Consider the following 18,464-nt stretch of genomic DNA (forward strand, 5'->3'; position numbering starts at 1 on the left):
ACGGATTGAAATTATCACACTTACATTTGTTGTACAGAAAGTTTGATAGAATTGGCTGGTATTCGTTCTATATGGTTGTGATCCAAGTCCCTACAAAAAAAAAAACATTAACGATGAATTTGCTACAAAGATACAGAAAAAATATATGGATGGACGAATTCATTCAACAAAAACATCCATTATGGGTGGAATAATACAAATTAACATTCACATAGAGAAAAATACTAGGTCCCTTCTTTTACGATGAGCATTTGAATGGTGAAATGTATCTACATATCTTATCCAATGAGTATGCCTATTTGAATGAAATGAACATCCGCCGTGAAATACAATATTTTCAACAAGACGGTGCCCCTTTCCATTATACACCAATAGATGCAATATTCCCAACAAAATGGATTGGAAATAATGGAACAATTATCTGGTCAGCTCGAACCCAGACATTGCTTCTACAGATTTTTTGTCTGGGGATATTATGTATCCCCAGACAAAGTCTTTTCGACATCTAGTGCAGATATCGACCATCTCGAACAAAAAATAAGAGATGCATGTAATAGTATCACACCCATCATACTGGAAAATTGCCACAGAAATTGAATGGACAGAAAACTTATGTGCATTCAACAAAATGGATTGGGAATATAGGAACAATTATCTGGCCAGCTCGATCCACAGACATTGCTCCTATAGATTTTTTGTCTGGGGATACATAAAGGATCAAGTTTTTTTGACACCTTGTGCATATATCGACCATCTCGAATAAAAAATAAGAGATGCATGTAATAGTATTACACCCATCATACTGGAAAATTGCCACAGATATTGTATGGACAGACAAATCATGGGCATTCAACAAATAGGTGGTCAATTCGAGCATTAAATATGTTTTGTCAAGTAGAATTAATTTTCTATATCGTTTCATTTTTGCCTAAAAACGCATTGTTTCAATGTTCGATTGTTGTCATATCAAGTGTGATATACTACTGAACTGTGAATTTATTGCTTTATCAATATTTGAATTAATTAAAAGAGACAGGTCCGTATTCGAAAAAAAGATGATGATGGCTATGTTGGCACGAAACTTTCAATCAAAGATTTGTTGTTACACCGTTATAGTACATTTCGAATACAATTAATTTTTTTCGATTTTCTCAAATTCTCTGAAATAACACTTATATTCGTTGAAAACAAAAGCAGCATTTTTAGTTCTCCCTGTATAATTGTAGAAGGATAAAAGTCCCTATAAATTTTAATTGGCCATTGTACTCTTTGCCACGATAGTTACCTTTTTTCCCATTCAATCGTCTTCATATCTGTTACGGTTTATAACATAGCAATGTTACCACCTTATAATGAAACGGCCTACGTCAATCGACTTCATTTTACTTCAAATTTTTTCTTTATGATGGGTTTCTATTTGATTTTTTCTTTTTCATTTTTCAAAATCATCAATTATTTTTTATATCTCGTGTGCCACAAATATGACAAATATATTACTAAACTATTTGGCAACTCTTATCGAGGTGCACGATTAATTTTTATCGTTGAATCTCAAAAGCACTTTCCATTTAATGTTTCCACGCGACCTAGGAACGTTTTATTTTAATAACACTGTTATTGTTAACATTATATTGTTACTCAGTTTGCTGGCAAAATGTGGCATATTCTCAACAGCATAATATGCGAGGTTTTTGAACTATTATGTACACATCTTGTGATGCACTGTTTGGAACCTTTGGTGTAGTAATGAATATTACTGGAGTTTTTTCCCAACACCAAACCGTTATTTTAACACGTCGACACGTGTTTCGATCACCAAGTGATCATGTTCAAGAGAAACATCAAACTAAACATACTTACAATGTTATCCTTATTTATACCATAGATACCTCTTTTAGGTACCTGCGTTTCAATGTGTCCTTATGTAATAGTCAGGTAAATCTAATAATTAAAATATTATTTTTGAAAACTATATAGTGTATATTAGAAATTGATAGTATTGCTCAGCACATTAGCAAAATCGAATCAATGGCACAAGCTCTTGCTGACGTAGGTGAACAGATTTCCGAATTATCAGCTAAAGTTTTGGGAAGTCTTCCTGCCAAAAATGAATCCTTCATCACAGCGTGGGGTTCCTATGATGAAACCAAACAAACGTTCAATAACCTGACAGCTCGTTTGCTGAAGGAAGAAATGAGTCTATCCCAAAATGACGAAACCGCAACAGCATTTGTAGCACGCATCATTCAGATAGATACGACTCCTCTAGTAGCCATGCTAATCGATCGAATCTTCAGCAAAAAAAGAATGTTGAATGTTTTTTTGCCACAAGAAAGGTCACTATAAGTCCGAGTGCAGGTACAGGTCGGCTAACAAAAACAAAGATAACCGACAACCGAAAAATCATCAGTGGAAATTCAAACATCAAGCTTTGAGTGCCGAGTGGAAAAATATCGAAATTGAAGGCTACGATAATGCTTGGTTGGTGGACAGTGCAGCATGAAAGCATATGACATTTCACAAAGAATGGTTCACAGAGCTCCATCCAATAAATCCTCGAGTATCAATTCAGCTCGGAATTCTTTTGTATATGCAGAAGGAATTGGTTCAATAGAAGTGGAAGCTGTGTTAGTAAAGGAAACGCTATCATGTACTTTACAAAATACCTTTTATGAAACTAATGAAAAATCTATTCTCAGTGGGAGCTGTGACTGAGAAAAATTTGAAGGTTATTTTTAAAAATGATGAGATCGAAATTTACAACTCTACAGAGTTGGTGGCACCTGGAAGAAAACAGTATAATCATTGCTTCAAAATGTTATTTGAAAACCCTAAAGAAAGCCAAGCCAATGTAGCAAGCATACCCAGTTCAGTTATGCTATGGCATGAAAGATTAGGCCACGTTAATTTTCAAACTTTGAGGGAAATGGCCGATGAAGGTCGAATCCCAGGACTGAAAATAGATAGTACAGAAGGTTTGTTCTGCGAATCCTGCCAATTTAGGAAGCAATCTCGAAAACCATTCAAAGCCAGTATCAATGAACGAGCTATTAGACCCGGAGAATATATACATTCCGATGTAAGTGGAAAGATGCCTTGTACATCCACTAGTCAAGCTGATTACTTTGTAAGAAAACATGCAATGAAATACCCTACGAAAAATGGTCAGGAAAAGCGTTGGATCTAAGTCATTTGAAGAAATTTGGGGTTGGGGCATATGCACACATTCTTAACAGATTCAGGAACAAACTCGAACAGAAATCAAAGAAAATGATATTTGTTGGATATGATGGTTACAGTTCTAATTAAAGACTTCTTGATCACCAATGGAAGAAAATTTCAATTATGCGAAATGTTAACTTCAACGAAAATATAGTCGCAAAAAACATCACCAAATATGGATACCAGAACTTCAAGGAAGAGACAGTACGAACCCTGCAGCAGAATGCAATAAAATAAAATAAAATAAATAAAAATAAAATATTTATTAATCCTTTCAACTATTGTTAACAATAGATAGGATAAGTCAAAAACAGTGTCATTAAGTTTTAATTGACAAACAGTACGAAACAAGCACAATGATGACTAACATAGACTATGTAAAATACACTTCGATATCATTTCAAAATTGAAAAGTATAATTCAAATTCCTCAACAGTATAGAAACATTCTCTGATAAGGAGTTCCCTAAGTCTATACTTGAAAACCGCCGGGGATACCGCGTATTTTATTTCGTTCGGAAGACAGTTAAAAAAACGGCAGCCTGCATTGATGGGAGATTTTTTGTAATAGGAGAGTTTGGGCTTGTTCAATTTGATATCATTTTTATTTCTGGTGTTGTTAGAATGTGAATCACTATTAATGGGAAATGTTTGTTATTGAAAATATATGTTAATAGTTTCATTAAATAAATTGATGTAACCGTGAGGATCCGTTTGGAAACAGAATTTCATCAAGATCACGAGCAGGACGATTCAATCATTGATAATGAGTCGACGGAAAATCCATCCAGTATTCAACTTCGAAATCGAGCCTCCATCAATATACCATTGAGATATCGTGAAAATTATGACATAGCTGTTGAAGTAATCCATGTTCACTTCATTTTGATTGATCTTGTTTTTATGATTCCTTGGAAATCGTTGTTGATTGAATGAGTTGATGTTATTGTTAATACATAAAATGTATCGTTTGTATATTCATGATTAAAACCTGGTTCAGTAGAGTTTACAGTTCGATTTCCTATAAATTACAACAGGTTATGGGCCCAGGTCACGAAATCTAATTGCATAAGAATTTTGTTTGAATATTGAAAATATCGTACATCAGTGTCACTGTCATTGAAGTAATTCCCCGCTGCTTCGAAATATAGAAGATTCAATTCAGCAACGACGATGGAGAAGATGAAAAATTTCAACATCCAAAAATTCGATGGCCGAAACTTCCAGTTGTGGAAATATCAAATGGAAATCATATTCAAAGCTGAAGGTCTGTCAACTCTATTCACCGAAAAAACTCAACGCCCCGACGAAAATTCGGATCCCAGAATAAAGAAAGAATGGGAAGAAATAAATGCTCGAACTATGCTTCTGATATCAGTTTCAATGGAATTTGAACAACTGCAAACAATTATGACATGCGAAACAGTTCCCGCAATGTGGTCAAGATTAAAATTAATCCATGAACAACGATCAGCGATCAATAAAATAGCACTCAAGCAGAAGTTTTTCAACTACCAAATGACCAGTACTGATAGTATCGCCCAACATATCAGTAAAATTGAGTCAATGTCACAAGCTCTTCGTGACGTAGGAGAAGAAGTTGAAGATATTGACAGAATCGCTAAAGTTCTCGGTAGCTTACCTCCTAAATATGGACCATTTTTCGCAGCCTGGGATTCATTTGAAGAAAACAAGCAGACATTCGACAATCTCGCTGCAAGATTACTGAAAGAAGAATTACGTCTGACCCAATGTGATGAAATGTCTTCTGCATTTGCTGCCGTCGACATAAATAAAACCGGTTCAAATTCTCAAGCAAGAATTAATTCTGTAGAAAAGCCTCAATTCAGAAAGAAATCAATACCATTTTGTTACTATTGTTGAAAGAAAGGTCATATAAAGGCAGAATGTCGAAAACGGTTGTCAAAAATAAGCAGAATGGAGGAGAATAGACAAGAGCAGAAATTTCAAGCGTTCAGTGCAGAAGAAAGGAATATATGCATTGAAGGTTATGAAGATGTTTGGCTTGCAGACAGCGCAGCTTCCAAACATATGACTTTTCATCGTGAATGGTTTACCGATCTTCAATATCTATCTCGTCCAAAGTCCATCCAAATTGGCGATAACTCGGTTGTATTTGCTGAAGGTGTGGGTTCCATTGAAGTTTATGCAGTCGTAAATGGTCGTCGAGAACTGCAAAAACTAGAAAATACTCTATATGATCCGAAACTTGGCAAGAATTTATTTTCAGTGGTAGCAGTGACAGATAAAAACTTCAAAGTGATGTTTGACAATAAAAGTATTAAGGTTTTTTGTGGAGAAACTTTGGCTGCCTTTGGTGTAAAATGAACAAACCTTTGTTATGAAATGATCTTTGAAAAGCCAACACTTGAACAAGTCAACGTAGCTGAAACAAATCAAGTTCAGTTATGGCACGAACGTATGGGTCATGTTAATTTCAAAACGTTGAAAGAAATGGCCGACCGGGGACTTATTCCAGATTTGAAAATGAAAAGAACTGAAGATCTGTTTTGCGAATCATGTCAGTATGGTAAACATGAAAGAAATACAATCAAAGAGAATCCACATCAACGCCGTTATAATCCAGGTGAATACATTCATTCTGATGTATGCGGAAAAATGTCTTCAACTTCAGTTGGTGGAGCCGGATATTTCCTTTTATTCAAGGATGATTGCACCTCGTATCGTCAAGTATATTTCATCAAACACAAATCGGATGTATTTTCAAAGTTTGTGGAGTTCGAGACACTAGTTAAACGGCAGACTGGTAATGATATACAAATATTTCGAACCGACAATGGGACAGAATAGGTTAATCATCAATTCCATGAGTACTTCAAAAAAAGATGCATTATTCATGAAACCAGTGCACCGTATACACCAGAACAAAATGGTAAAGCCGAAAGAGATCTCAGAACTATCGTCAACAGTGCTCGAGCTATGCTGAACAAGACATCCTTACCAAGAACATTATGAGCCGAGGCAGTAAACACAGCGGTATATATTATCGATAGAAAACCATGTAAACCAGATGAAGACCGAACACCATTTGAGAAATGGACAGGCAAACAGCTCAAACTGAATCACTTGAAGAAATTTGGCAGTGAAGCCTTCTCTCATGTACCGAAACAGTTGAGAACTAAATTAGAGAATAAATCGAAGAAATTGATTTTTGTTGGTTATGAAGGTACCAGTTCAAACTATCGCCTATTTGACCCAGTAACAAAGAAAATATCAGTGGCGCGAAACGTGATCATCAACGAAAATATTCCCAAAAATTCGTCTATGATTGGTGCTAATAAATATTTTTCGCATAATTTTCATTGTAAGCCTTCAATTCCTGAAATACCAGAAATTACTCAGTCGGATTCTGCGTCTGAACCAGAACAGAACTTGATCCAACAAGAAACCGAAATGAGTATCCAGGAAACACATTCAAGGGATAATCAGATTGAAAGACAGCTTCGTGATCGATGTAAAATAAATCGACCATACCGTTATGAAGATTTCGAAATTGCCTGTGCAGCAATTATAGAACCTCAAACATATCAAGAAGCGGTAACAAGCAATGAAAAAGATCGCTGGGAGACAGCAATGAATGGAGTGCTTGAAGAAAAATAACACTTGGGATTTAGTTTCATTACCCAATAATAGAAAACCAATAGGATGTAAGTGGGTTTTCAAAGTGAAATGCAAGCCCGATGGAACTATTATACGTTATAAGGCGAGACTGTGTGCAAAAGGGTACTCTCAAGTAGCTGGCATTGATTTCTCTGAAACTTTTTCACCAGTCGTTCGATATGACTCCTTAAGAATACTTCTGGCTATATCAGCTACACTTGACATGGAAATTCGACAATTTGACATCAAAAGTGCTTTTCTGAATGGAGATTTAGATGAAGAAATTTTTATGATTCAACCAGAAGGTTTCCAATCGGAAGAAAATTCCTTAGTGTGTAAATTGAACAAGAGTCTATATGGTCTGAAACAGTCTTCTCGTTACTGGAACTCAAAATTTGTAACGTTTTTGACATCACTTCATTTCAAACACTTACAAGCCGACAGATGTGTATTTCACAGTGAAATCAATGGTTTCAAAATTTTTCTTGCTTTATATGTTGATGACGGACTTGTCATGTGTACGTCATTGAATGTTATCAACATGATTTTAGAAAAATTAGCTTCGTGTTTTGAAATTACTACGAGTAATGCTGAATACTTTGTTGGTATGGAAATAAGTCGGAATAGGAGTAAAAACCAAATATTCATCAGTCAACAAGGATACGTACAGCGATGTTTAGAAAAATTTCAAATGTCAGAGTGTAAATCGAATACAATACCAGCCGATCCAAATGTTATTCTGAATGCAGCTCAAAGCTCCCAAAATGAGGAATAAAAAGAATATATGAAAAATATTCCGTACAGAGAAGCTATAGGATGTCTCATGTTTTTAGCGGTTGTCACTCGTCCAGATATATCATTCTCAGTGAGCAGAGTTAGCAGATATTTGGAAAATCCAGGAAAGCAGCACTGGGAAGCAGTGAAACGTATTTTCAGATACCTAAAGGGTACTAAAAGTTATAGAATTCTGTACAATGGGAGCAACGAATGTTTAAAAGCTTAATCAGATGCAGATTTTGCAGGAGACATGGACACTAGATATTCAACAACTGGCTATGTTACTTTATTATCAGGTTGTCCAGTTACATGGACATCTCAACGACAAAAGTGTGTTGCAGGATCCACGACAGAATCTGAATATATTGCAGCTTCGGATGCCGCACAAGAAATAATATGGTTGAGAAGATTCCTTCAAGAAATTGATGTTGACATTTCAAATCCAACGGAACTTTTTGTTGATAATAGAAGTGCTATAAACTTGGTGAGCAATAATGATCATCACAAACGAACAAAACACATAGATGTCAAGTATCATTACATAAGACATCATGTTCAAGAAAAAAATATCACTGTTGTTTACACCCAATCAGAAAACCAGTTGGCAGATATTTTAACCAAACCCTTACCACGAGAAAAGTTTTCAAGAAATCGACAAGGTCTGTGGGTAACGTCTCCGAAGTGAACAAAGAGTGGGAGTGTTGAAGTAATCCATGTTCACTTCATTTTGATTGATCTTGTTTTTATGATTCCTTGGAAATCGTTGTTGATTGAATGAGTTAATGTTACTGTTAATACATAAAATGTATCGTTTGTATATTCATGATTAAAACCTGGTTCAGTAGAGTTTACAGTTCGATTTCCTACAAATTACAACAATAGCAATGGCAGCTGTCATCGATGAACCAAAAACGTATTCAGAAGCAATGTCTAGTGCTTTCAAAACATGATGGAGAAAAGCTATGGAAGAAGAAAGGCCTTATTGGAACAAAATAACACCTGGTGCCTTGAGAAACTGCCCACAGATCAAACAGCTATTGGTTGCAAGTGGGTTTTTAGAGTCAAGTATAAACCGGACGGCACTATTCTCAGATTCAAAGCAAGATTGTGCGCTAAAGGTTATTCACAAACAGCTGGAATCGACTACCATGAAACTTTTTCACCAGTGATTAGATATGACTCAATACGAATTCTTCTTACACTGGCGGCAGCTGAAAACATGGAAATGTAGCAATTCGATGTCAAGACGGCATTTTTAAATGGAGATATTCAAGACAATATTTACATGTGTCAACCAGAAGGATTTGAAAGTAGTGATCCTTCCTTGGTCTGCAAGCTAATAAAAAGCCTATATGGTCTGAAGCAGAGTCTACGTTGCTGGAATCAATAATTTGTAAAATTCATGACCAAATTATCGTTTGCACAACTGTATGCAGACAAATGTGTTTCTCGCGCAAAGTTTCAAGGAGTAAAGATATATATTGCTCTTTACGTAGACGACGGACGGATCTTATCGAAGTCAACTGAAATTATTGGTATGGTATTGAAGGACCTTGCATTACAATACAAAATAACTACCGGAAATGGAGATTACTTTGCGGGAATTGAAATACACCGAGAAAGAGAACTAAACCAGATTTTCATAAGCCATCAGTGATATTTATCAAGGATCCTGGAGAAGTTCAATATGTTCGACTGCAATCCGAATTCAACACCACCAGATCCAAATGCAGTCCTGGAAATGGGACAACGCACGACTAGTGAAGAACAGGAAATGGAATATATACCCTACAGAGAAGCAGTAGGATCTTTAATGTTTTTGGCAACTGTAACAAGATTCTTCTTCTTCTTTCTTGTCAAAGCCAAAAAAGGTACATTGGGTTGCTGTTGAACGAATATTTAGATATTTGAAAGGAAGTCGTAATGTTGGTATCAAATATTGAACAGAAAGAATGAACGTGCAAGCCTTTTCTGATGCAGATTTTGCCGGGAACATTGATACTCGCAAATCAACAACTGGCTACGCAACTATGATGAATGGAGGTATAGTAACATGATCTTCACATCAACAAAAATGTGTATCGAGATCAACAACCGAATCAGAATACATAGCAGCGTCTGATGCTGCTCAAGAAATTGTTTGGATACGTTCATTTCTACATGAATTGAAAATTGTAGTAGAAGAATCGACAATATTGTTCGTCGATAATCAAGGTGCTATTAGTTTGGTTAAAAATCAAGAACATCACAGGAAAACCAAACATATCGACATAAAATTTCATTACATAAGGGAACAAGTGGAGAATGGATTGCTATCTTTATCATATGTCTGTTCAGAGGAACAACTTGCAGATATGTTCACCAAGCCACTATGAAATTTATGAAAAATAGAAATGCATTATCCATCTCTTCAAGAACGTGAACAAAGAGTGGGAGTATTGGAAAACAGCTTTGTTCACTCTGTGTATTATTTCAGTTTTGTTTTTTTTTACTCATTGAAATATGTCTTATGTTTTCATAGAAACGATAAGTTATTGATTAAATATAAATAATAAAAACAAGAAGTTTGAGAAGTTGTTTCAACTGATTTTTCAATTGCAAAACTTGTAAATCCAAAACTGTCCACAGTGATGTGAACTGTCAGGAATATACCTGTACGTGTTTATTGTCTTTCTAAATACATCGTATTCTATCTCTCCATATTGGCACCTCCTTACCAAAATGTCAAGAAATGGAAGTAGTCCTTTATTTTCTAATTCATACGTGAATTTCATTTCATTCACGTATGAGTTAAAATTCACGCATGAGTCAGAAAATAAAGGACAACTTCTATTTTTTGACGTTTTGGTAATGGGGAACCAATATGGAGGGCTAGAATACGATGTACCTATTTAGAAAGGAAACAAGCGCATACAGATATATTCCTGACTTTTCACAAAACTGTGGACAGGACAAACGTGCTGGGCTGAATTTTCGAGAGTTATTGCAGAAAAAGTTTTGGTTAAGAATGAACAAAATCTTGACTTTAAAAAAAGACGAAAACCAACATAAATATATCTCAGTTCCATACCACCAATACACGAAGTACTTTGGAAAAAGTTTCAAGGAACTAGGTATGAAGGTGGTTTTTAAAACAAGTCACACACTGATGCAAAATATTATGAACAGAGAAATAGATCTATTGAAATAATATATAAGGAACAATTAGCACACTTAAAATATGGAAGACCTGAAAAATCAGCAGTCGCACATCATATTTTGCAACAAAACCATTCTATAGACTTTAGTTCATTAAAATTAGTTAGACAAGTTAACAACAACAGGCAACTAGATGCCTATGAGAATGTAGAAATAAGAAAACATAATAATGTTATGAATAACGATGGTGAACCAATACCTAATAGGATACTATATAGCTTAAAAAATAATATTAAAATTATTAGATTCACCTGACTATTACATAAGGACACATTGTAAAATTAATCTAAGACTAGTAGATAAGACAATATTGTTAAAAATAATTTAAGACACTTAAGACGCAGGTACCTAGAAGATGTATCTATGGTATAAATAAGAATAACATTGTAAATATGTCTAGTTTCATCTTCCTCTTGAAGATGATCACTTGGTGTTCGAAAAACGTATCGAGATGTTGAAATAACGGTTTGGTGTTGGGAAAAAACTCCATTAATATTGTAACGAATTAAAGAATTAACTGTCTTAAACAAATTTATTTTAACAATACTTCACTATCACAACTAATTTATTTACACCACTCAGTAACTAACGCTTAATTTATCTTCACCGTTTGTTAACCGCTCGATTCGCTTTCTTGGTTCAGACTACTCTTCGGGACGAAGAGCGACGTTTTTATATTGTCAACGAACGTTCCGGATCCCTCTGCGGATTTCGGGACTCATCTGCATCCTTCCCGCTCTTTCGCGGTATTCCGTCATGCGTCATGCGTCGGTCAGGGCCGGCTTCAGATTCATTACATTGCCCCCTTCTTAAAGACGTTTCGCCCCGAAATGTCATCCTTGGCGTGTGTCGATACCTGCAGAACTCTCCATATTTGCACTGTGAAGTTCGATGGAAGTAACACTCCACAGTCTTTATGCTCGGTCGTGGAAGATGGTTACCACACACCAGAATCTGGATGCCGCTGGATCTGAAGATCGTTTCCAACATGCTTCTCACAATTCTCCAGTCCAGCCTGTCGAGCCCAGAGGCTAATTTCGGGATCGCCAACTCCACGAGATTTTGGTCGAGCATCGTCTCCTTCAGTCTAGTAAGACTCCTCCAGACATCTTCATAGGATGGTTTGTCTCGAGAATGCTTTTTGGTCACCAAGAAGAAGATGTTTCTCTGACCCTTCTTCAACTGTAGCACTCCTCCGACTTCTGGATTCTGTTCTCGTAACGTTTGAAGCTGACCGAATTTCTTGTTGAATACCATAGCGATGCCCTTGGACATTTGGAGATCCTCTGCCACGCAGTGCGCTAGGGCGTAATCAACTGGAACCTTGAAAAGGTCTCGTGGCTCTTCTCGAGTTACCCCATGTACGACCTTCTGTCCGTTCGAGTATAAAGACATGAATTGCTGGAACGCCATTTCATCCTCTGGTGGTCTGAGGGCGCGAACTTGGTCGTGATTTTCAGCATAAGGAGCCAGTCTATTAAAATGGACGACCCTAGGCTTTCCTCGAGGTGGCTTATGGATTCGGTAGACGAGGTCATTAATCTTTTTCATGATTTTGTACGGACCTTCCCACGAGTTCCGCAACTTCGGTGATAAACCACGGCGGCGCTTAGGATTGTACAGCCAAACTAGGTCGCCGATTTCGAATCCTCCAGCATTCGCCTTGATGTCATAGGCCTCCTTCATTCTATCGCTGGCACTCCGGATGTTCAGACGGACTCGTTCATGAATGTCGTCCATTCTCTGCCGAAGCTTGCTGACATAGTCTTCCCCCGCAGTGTCTTGTTCTGGAGGCATCCCAAATTTTAGGTCGCAAGGAAGCCGCAGCTCTCGTCCCATTATAATACTGGCAGGGGTTTGGCTGGTTGACTCGTGTACTGCCGAACGATAAGCCAGCAGGAACAGGTGGAGGTATTGGTCCCAGTCTCTTTGATGGTCAGAGACTACCTTGGACAAGTGGCGGTTTATAGTCCTATTCATTCGTTCCATCATTCCGTCGGACTGTGGATGTAAGGCTGTGGTTCTGGTCTTTCGAATGTACAACAGTTTACATATTTCTTGGAACAAGTTGGACTCAAAATTTCTGCCCTGGTCCGAATGCAGCTCCAATAGGACACCGAATCGACATATCCATTCCTTTACCAGGACGTCAGCGACGGTAAAGGCTTCCTGGTTGGGCAGGGCATAGGCTTCTGCCCACTTGCTGAAGTAGTCCATGGCTACCAGGATGTATTTGTTCCCATGGTGGGACTCTGGGAACGGGCCGGCGATATCGATGGCGATTCTCTCGAAAGGACTACCCACGTTATACTGGCGCATTGGAGCTTTCGGTCGTATCCTAGGTCCGTTACTGGCAGCGCATACAGCACACTTTCTGCACCAGTCCTTGACGTTGGCTTGACAATTAACCCAGTAAAACCGTTGTCTTACTTTCTGGAGGGTCTTCGTTACTCCTAGATGTCCTCCAGTGACTCCATCATGGATTTCTTTGAGCACCTCCCGTCGTCTGCTCCTGGGTACCACTGTCTGATGCCTTTCTTCTGCACCGTCTTCAGACTCCAACACCCGCTTCAGAACTCCGTTTTCCAAAGTAAGGGAGTTCCATTGTGCCCAGTAGGACTTAACCGCTGACGAATAACCTGCTACCTCCTGCCACGATGGTCTTCGATTACTTTTCTTCCATCCGATGACTAAACCAAGATCTGGGTCTTTCTCTTGGTCTTCCTTGATCTTATCATCCTACCAGTTGTTGTCTACAGCTATAGTTCTACAAATAGCTGCTTCCTTCTCTTCTGCTCGTCGACAATGTGAGCAGTCATCGGGGCAAGGTCTCCGTGATAGGGCATCTGCGTTTTTATGGCTAGTCCCAGCTCGATGTTCTATTTCGAAGTCAAATTCTTGTAATCTCTCAATCCAGCGCGCTACTTGGCCCTCGGGATTTTTGAACTGCAGAAGCCATTTGGGAGCTGCATGGTCCGTTCTCAACAGAAATCGTCTTCCATACACGTATTTGTAGAAACGCTCTACTCCTTTGACTACGGCCAACAGCTCTCGCCTGGTGACACAGTAATTACGCTCTGGTTTACTGAGCGTTTTGCTGAAGTAGCCAATAACTTTCTCCTGTCCATCCTGGATTTGAGAAAGAACTGCTCCAAGTCCCACGTTGCTGGCGTCCGTATCCAAAATGAACTTTCCGTCAGGTAAGGGATAGCTCAAAACGGGAGCGTTGATCAAAGCTCTTTTCAGCTTCTTGAATGAGTCTTGGCACTCCTCAGACCACTGGAACTGGATCTGCCCTTCTGTGAGGCGAGTCAATGGTTTGGCGATGTTGGCAAACCCCAGCACATATCGGCGGTAGTAGGTGCATAAACCAAGGAAGCTCCGAAGCTGATGTATGTCTTTTGGAATGGGCCAGTCCTTAACTGCTTTGATCTTTTGTTCGTCTACTGCCACTCCTTCCCCAGAGACAACATGGCCAAGATAACGAACTTCTTTCTGGAACAGATGGCATTTCTTGGGACTCAGTTTCAATCCAGAACTCCTCAAACGCATGAACACCTCCTCCAGATTTTTCAAATGATCGTCGAACGATTTTTCGACCACGATTATATCGTCGAGATACACTAGACACGTCTTCCATGAGAGACCTTTGAGAACCGTCTCCATCAATCTCTCGAAGGTCGCTGGAGCATTACAAAGCCCGAATGGCATAACCGTGAACTGCCACAATCCTGAGCCGATGGTGAAAGCTGTCTTTTCTCGATCGTCTGGGGCCAATTCAACTTGCCAATATCCACTCTTCAAATCCAAGGTCGAGAAAATTGTGGAGCCGGCTAGCGTGTCTAGGGTGACGTTGATTCTTGGAAGGGGGTAACTGTCTTTCTTTGTCACGTGATTTAGTTGGCGATAATCCACGCAGAACCTTGTCGAGCCGTCCTTCTTCTTCACTAACACGACTGGGGAAGACCAGGGGCTGTCAGAAGGTTCGATGACTCCTTCTTTTCCCATATCGCTGATTATCTTGTCTGCCTCTTCTCTCTTGGCAAGAGGGAGTCTTCTAGCCGATTGCCGGATTGGTCGGGCATTCCCAGTGTCGATTCTATGCAGAACATTCGTTCTGCCGCCTTTTCCTTCTCCAATATCGAAGATTTCCTGGTACCTCTTGACTAACTCCCTCAATTTAGATCGGTGAGTTGATGGTATGTCTTTGGAGGAAATGTCAATTAACTTCTCCAACTCTTTAGGCAAGTTGTTGGCTTGGCTAACTGAACTGCGTACACTCCGTATGACAGAGGAAATGGGCGAACAGTGCCCCAGCATTGTTCTCTTCTTCAAGGTCACGGGAAAGTAGTTGACATTCATGACCCTGACCGGCACAACTTTATCAACACGCAACAGGGTCTTCCCCAGTGCAATTCCTCGTCCAATTTTCTCATGTATCTTGGGCTCGAACATTACCACATTCCCGCTGCTCGCACCACCGTCCAAGCGAGCTTCTATTATGGTTTCAGCCCTCTCAGGTACGCACACGTCTTCGGCCAACAGGACTCTAATCATCTCTTCGCCTCTTCCATGAAGCACCAGCTCTTCTCCGCCGACACGTAAGACGCCGTCTTGAAAATTCAGCTCGAACCCTCTGGAATTCATTATGCCCATTCCAATGATCGCATCGTCCTCGATGTCCGCCACCAATGCACGATGTTTCCATTTTGTGCTGCTCAACACCAATTCAATTGGCAGTTCTCCAAGTACATTGGCTGACTCCCCTGTTGCAGTGCGTAACTTCCAGCTTGACGGTTCAATTCTTGCCGGTGTTTTGGCAAAGGTTGGTCCAAGAATGGTTCTCGTCGCACCTGTATCTAGCAGCATGGTACAAGGCTCGTTGTTGATGAGGCCGTCTACGAAAACACCTTTGTCTTGTCGTTGGAGAACGGCAACATGTGCGTTTTTTACGGGAGCTTGCTGGGTACAGGCCGACGATTGCTCCCTCTCATCGACCCCCTCTAGTTTTCCTGATTTGGGTGTCGATTCTTTGATAGCTGGACATTTGCTACGCACATGTCCAATTTTCCCACAGTTCCAGCATCTTATATTTTTCCTCTCAGGCAAAACTTCTTTCATTACTTTTCTGATGGTGGCCTCAATATCTGCAGGCACTTGTCCATCCTCCTCGATAGCTCGAACTTTGCTCTGGCTCTTGCAGGATTGTTTTGCAGCCTCAAACTCCAGAGCGCTTGCCAGTGCATCCACGAGATGTTTGGGATGAGCTAGCGTTAAGGCCTGTCTCGTTTCTTGGTCGCGAAGTCCATCCAAGAATGCTTGAACTGCTAACCACTCCATTACATTTTCGGGTGTAGCAGGATACGCCAGACGGACCAATCGAGCTATGTCGGCTTCAAACTCCTGTAGGGATTCTCCTGATTTCTGGCAGCGGTTCTTGAACTGTGAATGGTAAACGTGCTCTAGGTGGGCCTGTCCATACCGCAGTTCAAGATGCTTCACAAGTTGGTCATAGTCTTCCTGTTCCTGGGCCGTGAGGGTTTGCAGGATATTCGTTGCTTCTCCACGCAACGCCAATGTTAATGCTACCGCCTTTTCTCCTGCATTCCATCCATTCGCTCTGGCCGCAGCTTCAAATTGTCGGCGGTAATTTGCCCAAGGAGTTTTTCCGTCGAACTGGGGCGGCTTCATGGAGAGCTTTCCTGGTTCGGAACTGAGTTTGACATCTTTCAATTCCGGAATTGAGTTTTCTGTAACCGTATCTGTGGGGTGGGCAGAATTAACAGTTTTGTTTTGCAACCTGCTAATTGTTTTCTTTATCTCGCTGATTTCTGCCTGAACTCCGCCTTTGATTTCTTCTACTTCTGTGTTCATTTCTTTCCTGATTTTATCTATCTCTGTCTCAATGGTTCCTATTCTTTCTTCGAGTAGGCTCGCCACACTACAAAGCTCTTTCTTCAAGCCTTCTGCATTCTCAAGAAGTTCTTCCTTCAAGCTATTCGAATTCTCTAGAAATGTATCTTCCAAACTGTTAGAATTTTCCAGAAGCTTCTCCTCCAGACTTACCGAATTTTGTTGAAGTTCATCTTTCAAACTCTTCGAATTTTGTTGAAGTTCATCTTTCAGCGATTTGGTGTTCTCCTCGAGTTTGTTCATTATTGAACTCCAATCACCCCCAGAAACTTCGAATAAATATGTTTCGGGATCTTCTCCTGACTCAATCAAGTTGTCCCATAGTCTCTTCTGGAGTACTGATTTTTTTCCGGAAGAATCCAGTTCTCTCTCCTCCAATTCTTGCTTCAATTCGGCAACTTTCAAGTCCACTAGGCGCACTTTCCTTGAACACATTTTAACTCTTACTGTCTATTTTACTCAAAACTGAATATGTCCACTTATTTAATGGAGTTCGAAACACTTATTTATTTTCACAAGTCTATTTTTCGCGAGAAAGGTCTATCAGTTTATATTTCCGTCGCCCGGTACTGTCCGCTTCACGAAACACAATGAATCACCAGTCTATCTGCGCGAAAGTGCGAAAGTTTTATAGTCAATTTCACCGTAATACAAAAATTGTCCACCAAGCGCTCGCAAATTTATTTTAAAAATCCACTTCTGATCACCAATTGTAACGAATTAAAGAATTAACTGTCTTAAACAAATTTATTTTAACAATACTTCAATATCACAACTAATTTATTTACACCACTCAGTAACTAACGCTTAATTTATCTTCACCGTTTGTTAACCGCTCGATTCGCTTTCTTGGTTCAGACTACTCTTCGGGACGAAGAGCGACGTTTTTATATTGTCAACGAACGTTCCGGATCCCTCTGCGGATTTCGGGACTCATCCGCATCCTTCCCGCTCTTTCGCGATATTCCGTCATGCGTCGGTCAGGGCCGGCTTCAGATTCATTACAATATTTATGTATTGGGACATTGGGACATTTTCTTCGCTAAGTTACTTCCATAGTACTTAACATGGCACTGCCATGTGTTTACTGGAATATGTATATGTATAAATATATGTATGTATATATGTATAAAATTATTGTATGTTTACTCACAGCAAAAACATAGTATTGTTTGTAGGCAAATCAACCAAATCTGGAATTTCAGTCAAACGAGTCCAAACAATTCTCCTACAAAATACACGAATCTGATGATAGTGACCGTATTTATTATTCAGTACTTACAATGAATAAAACGTCGTAGAAGTAACACCTCTAAGTAGTCCATACAAAAACCTCACTTGTGGAGCATACGAAATATATCTGGAATTGAATCAATGATCACTGTCTAGTTTTTCAGAAAACTGAATTAGTGGTTTGAACAAAATGACGATAGCTACTCGTATATATTGAAATTCCAACTCACAGGGTCCTCAATTCGGTCATGTTGGCAAACGTTCCTTCCTCTATTACTCTGAGATAAGGCATATTTGATAGTGTTCTGTAAAGAATGAGAAAGCAAACAAATGATTTAAGCTATTGCTCAATAAAATGCTGAATAGATGTTACCATAATAAATTTAATATTTTCATTCAAATTACTGACAATATTTGGGAACTGAAATTACTGCATAATTTCCAGCGAATAATTGAAAAAACAATTTCCTATATTGACAG

At 39.1% G+C, this 18,464-nt stretch overlaps 1 protein-coding gene across 1 annotated transcript in view; it reads right to left on the reverse strand.

Moving 5' to 3' along the window:
• The window catches only part of LOC111505735 (lutropin-choriogonadotropic hormone receptor), a 65,260-nt gene that overhangs the window by 26,567 nt on the left and 20,229 nt on the right, over positions 1–18,464 (reverse strand). Inside the window, 4 exon segments of the mRNA XM_074180695.1 lie at positions 25–90; positions 17,905–17,979; positions 18,034–18,111; positions 18,215–18,289. Of these exon segments, the coding sequence (XP_074036796.1) occupies positions 25–90; positions 17,905–17,979; positions 18,034–18,111; positions 18,215–18,289 (294 nt within the window).

The sequence above is a fragment of the Leptinotarsa decemlineata genome, unplaced genomic scaffold, assembly GCF_025532065.1.
Source record: "Leptinotarsa decemlineata unplaced genomic scaffold, Ldec_3_MD MMD2_tig00026299_RagTag_RagTag, whole genome shotgun sequence".
Classification (NCBI taxonomy): domain Eukaryota; kingdom Metazoa; phylum Arthropoda; class Insecta; order Coleoptera; family Chrysomelidae; genus Leptinotarsa; species Leptinotarsa decemlineata.